At 42.6% G+C, this 12,327-nt stretch overlaps 1 protein-coding gene across 1 annotated transcript; it reads right to left on the minus strand.

Moving 5' to 3' along the window:
* Positions 1-7,626: 7,626 nt before the first annotated feature.
* Positions 7,627-8,124, minus strand: LOC130621406 (uncharacterized). Its single transcript, XM_057436689.1, has one exon. It carries the CDS (start codon positions 8,122-8,124, stop codon positions 7,627-7,629), a length of 498 nt encoding a protein of 165 aa, XP_057292672.1.
* Between the last annotated feature and the right edge of the window lie 4,203 nt (positions 8,125-12,327).

Raw genomic sequence — 12,327 nt, forward strand, 5'->3', positions numbered from 1 at the left:
CTTACCCACAAAATTGATTGCAGACCAAGTTGCAGATCCCGAGTTATTGAGTTTTCAGCAAAAAAATAAGAAGCCTGGGACAAGCAAGCGAGTGTCATTTTGACAGAAAAATTTATGTTAATCAATTAACCTAATATCTATGCATTGATAAAGTTTGAATGCACAACCCTTAACAGGTCTAAATTTACTGATGAAAGAAAATGTCCAAAATTGCTATTACTGAAATATGACATCATAATCATGCAGCATAATTAAATCTGAAATTCTTTAAATTTGAATATCTTGAGAACGAAAAGAGCTTTTTAAAAAATTTAAAAAGACTTGTTAGTTAACTTTTTAGGCTCTATAATATAAGTCTAACATCATTTTGTACCTCAGGTTCCCTTTAATATGTTTACATGTTTTAAATGCTATGAACACTTCATTTGTGCGAAGCATAAAAATGACACCCTACAAGATTGGAAAGCTGGTAGACTTAATGGTTTTTATTCCCGCTCAAACTCGGTATCTAGTTATGTATGCTTTGGATACGTTTGCTCTATTTTGGGCATGCTTTTTCCTGAAATAGTTGTACATTAATTGTTTAAATTTTGGTTAAATATGTGTTCATAAGAGCGAATTTTTGTTAAAACAAGTTCCGGCATAAAACTAGTAAAGCTTAAAGTAGTTTAAGAGTTATTATAAGACGCAAGAAAGCAGTTCCAGCTGATAAAAGAATCTGTTTTACTTTGCATAGTTTTGCCCTACTTGGGTTATGATTTAAAAATGCCCGACTTTGAGCAGCCGCCCTACTTTGGGTGGAACAGCTAGCTAGCTACACACTTTTTCTTTTATAAAATTTTTATTTTCAAATATCATGTTGGGATTATTGGTTAAAGACAATAAGTTTATTGCTTAGAAAAATAGAGAAATAAGACGGACCAACCTGGCTAGAATTTGATATTCTTATAAAAAAAGCATGTTGTGTGCTACGTAATTTGGACAATATATAACAGGCTTGTTTACAAAGTTTTTTTAAATTAAAAGTGCCAAGTGGCTGGAGAAACACTAAAGCCTTTAACCTGACAGGAGTGAACTTTTAGAAAACTAGATCACACAAGCAAAAAATTACAGTCACAAAGCGCCAGCACAACACCGTCACTCACTCCCAAAAAAAAATTTGTTGTTTAACCTTATGACTAATAAATCGTCAAGAAAATGGCGCGAAGGTAAACTTCATTCCCAGGCATGATGGATGCTTGGCAAAGGACACTGGGGGAAAGAGAAACCCCAACCTCGTACCAGGGGCGGATCCAGTGTACGTCAGCGCCGTCACGCGACTGACATAATTTTTACTAAGAATCGTAAAAAATAATAGGGTACTGTGATCTTGAGCACCAGGATCTCTACGTATCGACTGAATCCCATATTTCTGTAGTATTCCCTGAGTTTACCAAATATGCTATCAAGGACCCAACAACCTACCTTGATGACCCTGTTAGTGTGGGGTGGGAAGGGCAGGCGCTGGACTATTGGAATATCCAGGTAAATTTTGCAACCCATTGCGCAGCGACGGTATTGGGTATATCCGCTAAGCACATGACGGGTTCGGGCGTACCCCTTATAAACTCGATCTTCACCATGCCATGCTTCCTAAGGATCATTTGGAGCAGATCGTCAACATTTTCGTTGCCCACGATAGTAGCGTCACAATTGGGCAGTTTTTTAATGAGAGGTATGCGTTATTCATCCATTTTCGAGCATCCCTCGACGATATTTTACATGGCTCTGGAAGAGTATTACAACGCTTGAGTAATGGGATAACCCTCCACATGACAAAAAAGGCTGATGGGACCGGTGATTTTAGGTGTTACGTGTACCTCCTGCAGGACGCCCAAATGAACATCTTGGATGGTAGATTGGACAGAGTGGAGTATTGAAATAAATATGGCAACTATAGCTGTTATTGTGGCGGGATGGCAATCAACGCATTAGCGTTCAGTGGATCAAATTATCCATTTTCTAAGCTCTCAGGACATGGCGAAGCGGAACGTAAACAGCTTGACGAGGCCGTTGAAAAGCTCAATGCAGCCCAGGCTCAATGGATACGGGAGCGACAAGATAAGCTTGACTGGTTTAATGAGCAACGGGAACTGCAATTGAAAGCAGGGAAAAGCCTAAAAGAATTGGAAAATGATATGTATCAGTATTACATTGCTTCAGATAAAAAATCCCCCCAATTGAAAGATTTTTACACCCCTTCAAAAGCCCAACAATATGGTTAATTGACCTTCATTGTTGGCTCCTTATCCTTATTAGAGTTCATAGCATATAAATATCTGTAAGAACGATTTTGACATATATAATAAACATGCTAAAAGCATCACACATTGTTACTGAAGAAGAGGCCGAAAAGCTAAACCAAATTTACTATACCCCGGAAAATCTCTGGACCGGCTACAAGGCTATTAAATTACTTGCAAAGGATAGCGGCCTCTCCAAAAAGAAAGCTACTCATTGGCTGAATAGGCAACTGCTAAGGCTCAGGCATATCAGGGGTTCAAAACGTATTGATTATCCGCATTTCACCATCACAACACCGAATGAGATGCACCAGTTTGATTTACTGTAAATGCCCCATGACAAGATATATGGCAATACGTACAAGTATATTCTGACAGGCATTGATGTAGCCTCACGTTACAAAGTAGCGAGACCCTTGCGCACAAAGAAAGCCAGCGAGGTCGCTGGCTGACATGGTCAGGGACATTTACAAAGCCGGACCCTTACACTACCCCAAGATTTTTAATGTGACAACGGTAGCGAATTTGGGTCGGAGGTAATTAAGCTCCTAGAAGGAAAGAGGGGGGTGAAATTAGGCGGGCCACCACAAAGTACCACCATACATTCACGGCCTTTATAGAGTCCTACAATAAGGTACTTGCTGAAAGGCTTTTTAAGCCTCAAGTACGTACTAGTACCATTTGGGTCAAAAAACTGTACACCATCGTGAAAGATCTTAACAATACCAAGACTACCATGATCGGCATGAAACCTAACAAGGCGATCAAACTGAATGAGATACTACTCGCAAAAAGCGAGAAATATCCCGAAGAGAAACCCCTACCTGAGGATGGATTGTACTAATACCTCTTGCAACCCGGGGAAGAGCACGGTAATGCGAGACGACGTGCAACTGATGCTTTTTAGAGTAGGAAAATGTATAGGTTGGACCGTATAATAGCAGGTAGCCGGTAACCTAAAAGACGGTCCTGATCGCAGCTTTGTTTCGGAAGAACTCATGCTGATCCCGGAGGTTGTTCAGGTGCCTCCAGAGCATGTGAAGGAATGGTAAAGATTTTGTACATAGGCTTCCATCTTTTTTTTGATATTTCGATATATTTTAACATACAGTCTAACTGGTCAGTATAGGAGGGGTTGGGAACTCACCACTTTTGAATAAAATTTTTACTACCCGCAAGAGTAGTAAAAATTAGCGTCTGCCTACGACATATTAATATCAAACACCTTTTCGAATAGATCCCTCGTGTCATCATGGGGTAACATGAAGTGATTTAGGTGATAATTCTCGGTACCCAGGGTGTCATCCCTGAATCGGCACTAGGCATGCACCGCATTAGGGTCGTCGCATTCCGGTTTCCTCACAGTCATTTTGGGGTACATCTCCCCTAACGTGCTTATTCTTGCACTAAGTTGCTTACGTTGGCATCGGATTATATAGTGCCATGCCTTTTTTTCCATGCTCGTGGGGATTGTTTTTATCAACCACGCACAGCACGGTATCATATTGATATCGGTGTGGAACATGCCTATGGCGTAGTTCCGAGTTGTCTTGCTTAAGAACACTAAGCTGTTCATCCTTATCTTCGAGCTCATCCCCCAAACCATGAGTTGGTTGTCCCTATCCTCGATTTCATCACCGAGTAAGGCCAGGGCCCCATCCCTGTCCTCCAGGGCCTGGCAATGCTCCTTAATTACATCTTGTAATTTTTGGACACCCGCCCGGGCCAGCCATTTGATGACCCCTACAGCTTTTGTTTATCTTGACCTACGCACAATTTCCAAGGCGCCCTCCAGCGTGATAAAGACGTCATGTCCATTTTTCGCCTTACCAAGAGGGCATCTCCGAGATGCACCCCTGAACCCTTCATATTTTGGACCTAATAGATAGGAATGTTGAAGGTATCGTCATATTTTTAACCTTTTGATACCCAGGAAACGTCCCAAATCGGAACGTTTGAACATAGGTTGATCCTGATTATTTGATAGGGTCTCGATGGCTTCTGTGTTAAACATAACCTGCGACGACATCTTTCTAACTTTGTTGGTAATAAAATTAGTGCCCGCTTACGACATAGTCCTCTAGGTTAATTTCAGCAAACACATAGCGATAAATCTTGTTAATGACGCGAAAGATGGAGAAGTTGGGGCCATCGGGGTTATATCGTATAAAGGTACATACCAAGGCTTGCTCGATATGTTTTTGTCTCTTTACCTCATAGCCTATATCCCTGTCGGCATTTCCAAATTCATCACATTCGATAGCTAACCTATACCTCGGGAATTACAGTACTATATCCATCAATATGATGTTGCATTACCATATCTTTACCGTCAAAAGCGGTACGGATGTTGTAAAGGGTGCCTTCTTCCTTGGAAAAAAGCTTTATGTTTTGGATTTCTATACCACAACGCCCCGCAATTTTAATACCATCCAAGCTTTTGCATCGAACCAAGATTTCCGTAACGGCCTCGGCGGAAATAAATATATCATGCCCATTTTTCCATCTTCACCGCATACCTAATCGGGACGAGGATGATTGAGAAAGTTTATCTCTACGTTGTCCCTTAATATTTCTGTATGATGTTTTAATCTTTACGACACCCAAAAACCTACCAAGGTCAGCCCTTTTGAACCATGGAGCCCCACAATCGTCGCATATGATTTCTACGTGTGGGGCAAGCACCATGACAACCTTTTGAAATGACATCTTTTTTATCATTTATTCAGGTAGGTTGCTTGTATGGTCATTCGAGAATCTTCCAAGTCCTGGGATGTTCCAACCTCACATACAGGCAAGAGTGGTGGATTTTTTCAGATCGGCCTTGATATCATCCCATTTGTAGATCAAATTCGTCTCTTCATCGGCTTGCCTCATGTCGCTCCTCTCCGAGGGATACCACAAAAACAGAGCCTTCTTCTGCCTTCTCAGATTCTTGAGCAGGGCAGTGTAGGATGCTTTCCCGAAATAGCTAATTCAAGTAGGGATTGTCGACGTTTATCGAGACTTTCATCGGCTATGACATCGTCAACCACACACAAGGTCTCCTCGCCTGCCAATAATGAGGATAATTTCGCTATCCATTTAAACAGCTGGTCCTTGGGGTCGATCAGAAAGACATAGGGGTCTTTCCAGAGAGATGGCCTCCCTAAATGGGTTGTATTCCGCCGTGTAGTCGGGCAAAAAATGACTATGTTATGATATTGCTTTTTATACTTCTGCTTGAAGAGGTTCAAGACGTAGTCTCACGACATCCAGCATTTTATTTCAATAGATGCTCCACTTTCGATCGTGAATCTTAGGGTATATCGCGGCACATGCGGAACAAATCCATACACCTCCTGATTGTTCACCAAAGACCCCCGACAGGCACGGCATAGCTTGGTATTTCGAGCTTGGTATTCGAGGGGCAGTTGGGCGTATGTTAATTCGCCCTGCAGGCACCGCAGTACCTTACTGTATTGCTGACTAGTAGTGCCTTCTCCGGGCTTTCTCCGATGAGTTCGGCGTACTGGGGTATGATGTTGTATGTCAGCAGAGTATGCAAAAGCAGGTAATTCTCATTTTGTTGAAACCCTTTAATTTCCCTGTCAATAGCAAGGGGGTCTATTTTGTAGTCAACGTCTTCGATGTCCTTGCATTTGGCACAACGCCTCGCCTTAGCTTTATTGAGGCAGTCTATGCAGGTCTTGGTTCGACCATTACACCTGATAGTTTTTTGCATCCTCAATAACGTTTTATGTCAATTTAATATAGCATCTTGGGCCCGCTGTAATGCTTTGGTGACCTCTGTAAGCGTTGGAGACTTAAATGTTTCCTGGTATCTGAAGGGTGTCTTGTGGTTCACGCGTAACTTAAAATTTTCCCAGGCATAACCTTCGCTAAATTGGGCCTTAATATGATCCTGCAGCAGGATTATCAACTCACGTAATGGCTGCATACAGATGAAGCGTCTGGGCCAACCCTTTGACAGCCTCTTAAGATCAAGGCATGGGATGCATGTACTCGTTGGTTGGCCGTCTCGTCTGATCTTGAACCGGTTCAGGGGGAGAGATTTTGAACATTTTGAACATGTCTTGGCCTCTTCCATCATATTTCCATATCTCCAGTAAATATAAAAAACTTACCATGCGGTCTATTTTGGAGGTATCAGAAACTTTTTGAACCATCCCTGTTTAATTGCATATTCGTCGAATAGAATCGTTGTCGTCATATAGCCGGTAAGTTTAAGGCCGTCCTCCAGGTCCATCTTGGCTCCAGGTCTAGAAACTCCCAAAGCCTTCTTTGCTCCCATGGCTATGAAAATAGTGATGCTAATCTGACGGATTCCCAAAGGGAGTCAATAACCATGGTCTCTTTTGGCCCCATATTGCTATCATCACGCTTGCTTGTCATTTATTAAGTGTTATTTTTTAGAAAAATTCATTGCATCTTGAAAATGTCAATCTGAAGCTGAGTTTTGCCTTGTTTCCACTGTTGGGGCTCTGGATAGGCCGCCGGTGTGGTGTTTTGGGATTCATTTTTACCCCGGCTAAACATATAACAAGCCCCGACACCTATGGCAAGCACGGCCAAGGTTTCGATCCCATGGATATGCACCGACTGTACGGAACTGGTTCCAGAACTGGCTTTGACTGCAGGCTCTACAATACCCTCTTGTTACTTCATTTCTTCCTTCCTTTTCTTTATCAGTGCCGCCAACATGTGTCCCTGCGCAACCCTCCCCGGATGCTTTGATAGCTTTGTAATGATTCTCTCTTCCTCTTGTTTTTGTTCCTTATCACTCATTTATCTTATAGCTCATGTGCTTCGCAGTATGCCCCGCCACGAGGAGTGGGGCTAAACACCTCCCAATAGCACAGTATACAAGAATCCCCAAATCTGTCATACTGTCCCAGATTATGGGGTCTTCTTCGATATCTCGACGTAATTCGTCAACAATGTCGATATCCACAAAGTTCCCAATCATATTGGCATACAGACTAATCATGTGAGTAGACAGTGCTTTTGCCGTCTTTTCTCCCTTTTCCCGAAGCTCGCGTTGTAGGTACTCGCTATGGGCCTTGTCGATTGCTTCCTCCAGAGCCTTGTCAATGGAGCCCTCTGTGTATTTTTTTGGGTAGTAAGTGACCTTTGCCTTTGTGTAGGGCCTCTTTTAGCACCTGACGCTTATCGACGGGCTTTTCAATACTTTCATTCCTCAACGCACTCATGTATCTACCCAAGGTCACAGCATTTTGTCTCTTTGACATGCCCTTACATAAAAAATTAAGTACCTTTTTTTCTTTCAACAAAGTAGTACTTGGCCGTCAGGGCAATCATCCGAAACACAATAAACTCCGCTTTAAATAACCTTATAATACTTATCGGTGACGAGCCAGTTTTTTACATCTTCATCATACTCGTCAAACAGTTCGGGACAAACGACATCCCTCAACTCTTCTCCGGAGATGGCAAAATACGCACTGTCGGTTTCCATGTAAATGTACTCAAAGCCTCGACGATCCACGTACTTGTCCAGGAAGTCGAAATAGAATTCCAGCATGCAGAGTTTGGCGAGCTGATAAACGGCTATGCCGCACTGGTAAGCTCTGTCGACAGTACACTTGCTTTTTCTAAGGTCGTATGCATCTCCAATCTCCTCAAGATCTTCTTGGTACGGGCTTCGCAGGGCTGCATCAACCTCCTTTTCATCCCTCGTAAACGTAGTATTTGCGTGTCTTGCCAGGTCTTCAATCATTTTGCCGTAAAAGCTGTTTCCTTTCAGCTTGGCCGTATCCCCCGCAATACGCTTCTTAAGGTCCTTATCAGCATGTCGTCGTGCATCGGTACTGGGAACCATTCAAAAGGCCTACCTCTAGCATACTTGATAGACTGGTAAAAGGCAGTCACTTTCAACCCATGGTCAAGGTACCATTTTAGCACAGGGGTATACAGTAAGATATTTTCGGCCTTTAGCAACCTCAGAAGCTCACGTGTACCCGGAACACGCTTGCGGCCCGTAGTTTTCAAGTATTCGTGCATGTGCTCGGGCATTTGATCATCAGGTATCTCCTTGACAACAAACAGGGGGAAGGCATTTCGTCGAATTTGTCACGCAGATTTTCAGGTACCTCAACATCAACCTGGGACAAAACCAAAAAACGATCAATCCACCACACTTCGTGGTAGTATCTTGATATTGTGTTCCGATGTCGGAAGGGAAGGGAAAGGCTTGCATCAAGGTACTCGGGTGGTGCAAATTTGCTTCGTACCCTAGAATGGTCCTACATTTGTGGGGTTCGCTGTACACGTGAGATTTGATACCCGTCACGTCTCGTTCATGGTATCTACAGAATACGATCGCGGGGCCACCTACCATCTCCGTCCCAAAAAGGTCGTAGGATTTATTCCTCGTACATTTTTCACATGTTTTCCGTACCTCCTTTCAGGCCTTACAAGTCTTGCTATAACAAGAGTCCTTGCACCTATGCCTGCATGGGTCTCCCGGAGCGTTTAGCTCTAACTTGGGGTTCAACCGTAACCGTAATACGTAGTGCATCGACACGCCCGAAATACTGACTGCGTTCTTCAAAATATCTATCTCGTCATCGTAATACTGCAACCTTGTCTTGCCCCGGCTTCAATGAACGGTTCCACATCGGCTAGGTTGTACTCACGCAACCATTCCATCATGGTGACGCAGCCCCGCCTGTAAAACTCGGCGCAGAATGTCTCGTACTCTTCGTGAGATCTTGTGTTTCTCCCACTTAGACGGCTATAAAAGTCCTCGAGAGCCACAGGTCCGGCATGGTTCAACTGCTCGTGGCTCGTCAACCATTCATATGGAAACACACGCTTTTCGAGCTTACATTCCAACGACCTGCACCAACCGTCATAGCTTAGACCGGGAGCAAAAAAAAATTTTATATCTAGAAATTTAAACCTCGAGGTAATGGGGAACATGTAGTCATTATCTTTTTTCGCCACCTTGATCTTATCACCTTGCGCGATCTCTTCGACAAAATACCACTTGATCAGGTTAATGTCGTACTTGCTGGAATTAAACCCTATAACAGCTACTTGATTTACCCACTCATCCCACAACTCCTGGTTCTTTTTGGAGAGCATGTCAAAGTCGTTAGGATTTGGGTACATTCTCTCGAACTCCTTCACAATGAGGGCATGCCTCTTTTCCAGCTCCTCTACAAACTGTTTAACCAGCATCTTAGGGTCCTCGTGCTCGATGAACGTCGGGCGACTATTCAAACTATCGGCAATACCAACACTTATCGGAACATATCTCGAAAGGTATGTTAGGTCCAAGGTTTGCTGGTTATTTAAAGGTGATAGGAGGGCTTCGAAATCAAATACCAGGTAGTGAGGATATGGCCTGAACTTCTTCTGAAAGTACCTCTTAATTTTGGGTGGTTTCTCACATTCCCAAGCCGTGACGATAGCCCTGTTCCTGGGTTGGAGTGTAATGAATTTTGACCGCTTTGGTTCTCTTGGACAGACAGGGGCATCCGTGCCACTTACACTCGTAAACAGTCCTTGAAATAGGTTCATAGCCAGCAACTTTCCATTCCTACACGTTCACCGCCATGACCACATAGGGCAAGATGAATATGTCTTCCGGTTTGTTTTGACATGTATTCTATCCATTTTGATGCATCATAGCTATACCCCCCCCCCCCATCGTAAAAGACCTTCTCTGCCCTGCCCGGTATACGTTTGACCTCCCCCTTTGCAGATAATCGTCGTCTTGACACCCTCGCATTCGTTCCTTTTATGCCGCGTAAGGGAAAAGGCGTAATTAAACTTCTGTTTACACACCTCGCATTCCCAGTGTTGGGTCAGCACATCTAAATTCTTGATGTAAAAACAGTGCCCGTCCAGCATACCAAGATTGATGCCATCTAAACCTTTTTTGTGTTGCTTTTGACCATAGACAAGTTGCCATGGTGCTTTATCATAGTATTTCTTGGGCTTAAATACTCTGATGTTGACATTGAATTGTTTGCCAACCCCTCCAAATCCACCAGCCTCGTAGGTTTGGCGTCCCCACGCTTAAAGTTGGGTCCCCGTAGTACTCTCGAGCTAAGGTGAGGGCCGGTCTTGTTAGAAACTCTGTTCCCTGTTTTACGTTAACCCTATCTCTTACAGCTAAGCATCCCCAAAAGCATAGGTTGTCCGTTCTGGCATCCTCACCATCCATGGCGTAGATGCACCTTTTTTTCGCAACCAACCCGGGAATAAGCCGCATCCCAAAAGAGGTTCACGCGTACTTATCACCTTGATCTGTATGTGATCAAAGACCATTCTTCCCTCATATGCTACCGGGGTCTCGGTGATTCTAACAGGTGGTAAATAAGCCCTGGTCCAGAATTCGTGATCCTCCAGATCGAGACGCTTTATCTCGCATTCTTTTACGAGCGCTTCGATTTCCGCCATACTTGACAGCGACCTGGAGCTCTTGGTTTTGTGGTAATCAGACACATCGCCCCCACCCTTGTAAATATCACAGCTAAAGCTATACACAACCTTAACGCGCATTTCTATATGTGGCGTGATTTTTTGCACAATTGCGTCCATTAGAGATTGATTCAAATGCTTATTGAACCGCTATGTTTTGATCCTATTCCATCCTCCAACATCTGGATATCTTCTTCGGAGCCTAGTATTTAATATCCTCCATTGCCTCCTGTTCAATCTCATCGCGAAGCGTTGTACCTCCCGAACTTTGTTCCTTTCCCTGTTGCAATAGAATGCAACGGTATCCCGCACACTCTGTAGTCGATCGGCAAGGGCGTCACTGTTGTCAACACAATGCTATATAGTTTACTGATGGCATTCCTGAACCAACTCATCTTTATTAAATACATAGTTTTTTGAAAAATGGGTGCTCTGACATTTGCTCAGTTTTTTGCCGAGCATGTTGGGAATTTCCCCTTCCTACTTATTTTTTGTATGATAGGGACTTACCCTTGATATGCATGACTAAGCACCGCTTATTGGGGATTTTTCATGCATATCAATAGATTTTTGTGCAATGAGGCGTGACGAAAAGTTGTGACGTCACAAGCAAAATTCTGTATAATATTTTTTATGAGAGTTTGACCGTTTTTTTAAAAAGTATGGTTATATTTCATCCCTACACTAGCTGTGCTTGTGGGGCATATCTTGTAAAAAGAAAAATAATAATAAATACTTAAAGTGGCTCAGAAAATCACAAAAACCTATAGTTAGTGGATTGTTTCTACTGGGGGCTACTGCTAGAACAAAAAAGAAACAAAAAATGATAAATCTTAGACTGCCTCAGCTCAATCAAACATAGCATATGTGTCATATTTTATAATCGGTGAAAATTGAAAAAAAAAAGAATTAAAAACAAAAATTAAAAAGTGATCTCCATTGGAATTTGCCAAGTCTTTAACGAAAGCAGACTTCTATCACAGGTCACTTGGTCTGGAAGATCATTCCACACTTTTGCAGCTCTAAATGGGAAGGCTATTTTTTCCGTGTTGACCAAGGGAAGTGTGAACCTGTTTTTTGAAGCTCCTCTTGTTTGATGATTATGACAGTTTTTTGTCAAAAGGAATTTTGAACGCATGTAATCAGGAGCAATGTGATTCATGGTTTTGAAATCTAACATGGCATTGTTTTTGATGAGTAAATTATTCAGTGAATATTTCCTCTGTTTCCAAGAAAAGTAAGGACACATTTTAATCGTTTTTCTACTTTTCCCAATCTACCTTGGGTGGCACGAGCTCATGCTGAGGAGCAGTACTTGAAATATGGCATGACAAGTGCATTAATTAAAAGTTCTTTTGTGTGTGGGTGTTAACAAGATGCATTGGTTCTAATTTTAGAATACTTAATTAGTATTTTTCTATTTATGTCATTAATGTTATAGCATATCATAGGCCTAGCAGTAGGATTGCCCCTGAGTTTTGTGCGTAATAAAAACCTTACTTGCATTGTTGAACAAACTTAAAAGATGTCACTTGTGTATCGGGGAGAAGGGATGTTTTATGATGTTTTTTAATACAACATTCGTTCAAGT

Source organism: Hydractinia symbiolongicarpus, chromosome 12, assembly GCF_029227915.1.
Source record: "Hydractinia symbiolongicarpus strain clone_291-10 chromosome 12, HSymV2.1, whole genome shotgun sequence".
Taxonomy (NCBI): domain Eukaryota; kingdom Metazoa; phylum Cnidaria; class Hydrozoa; order Anthoathecata; family Hydractiniidae; genus Hydractinia; species Hydractinia symbiolongicarpus.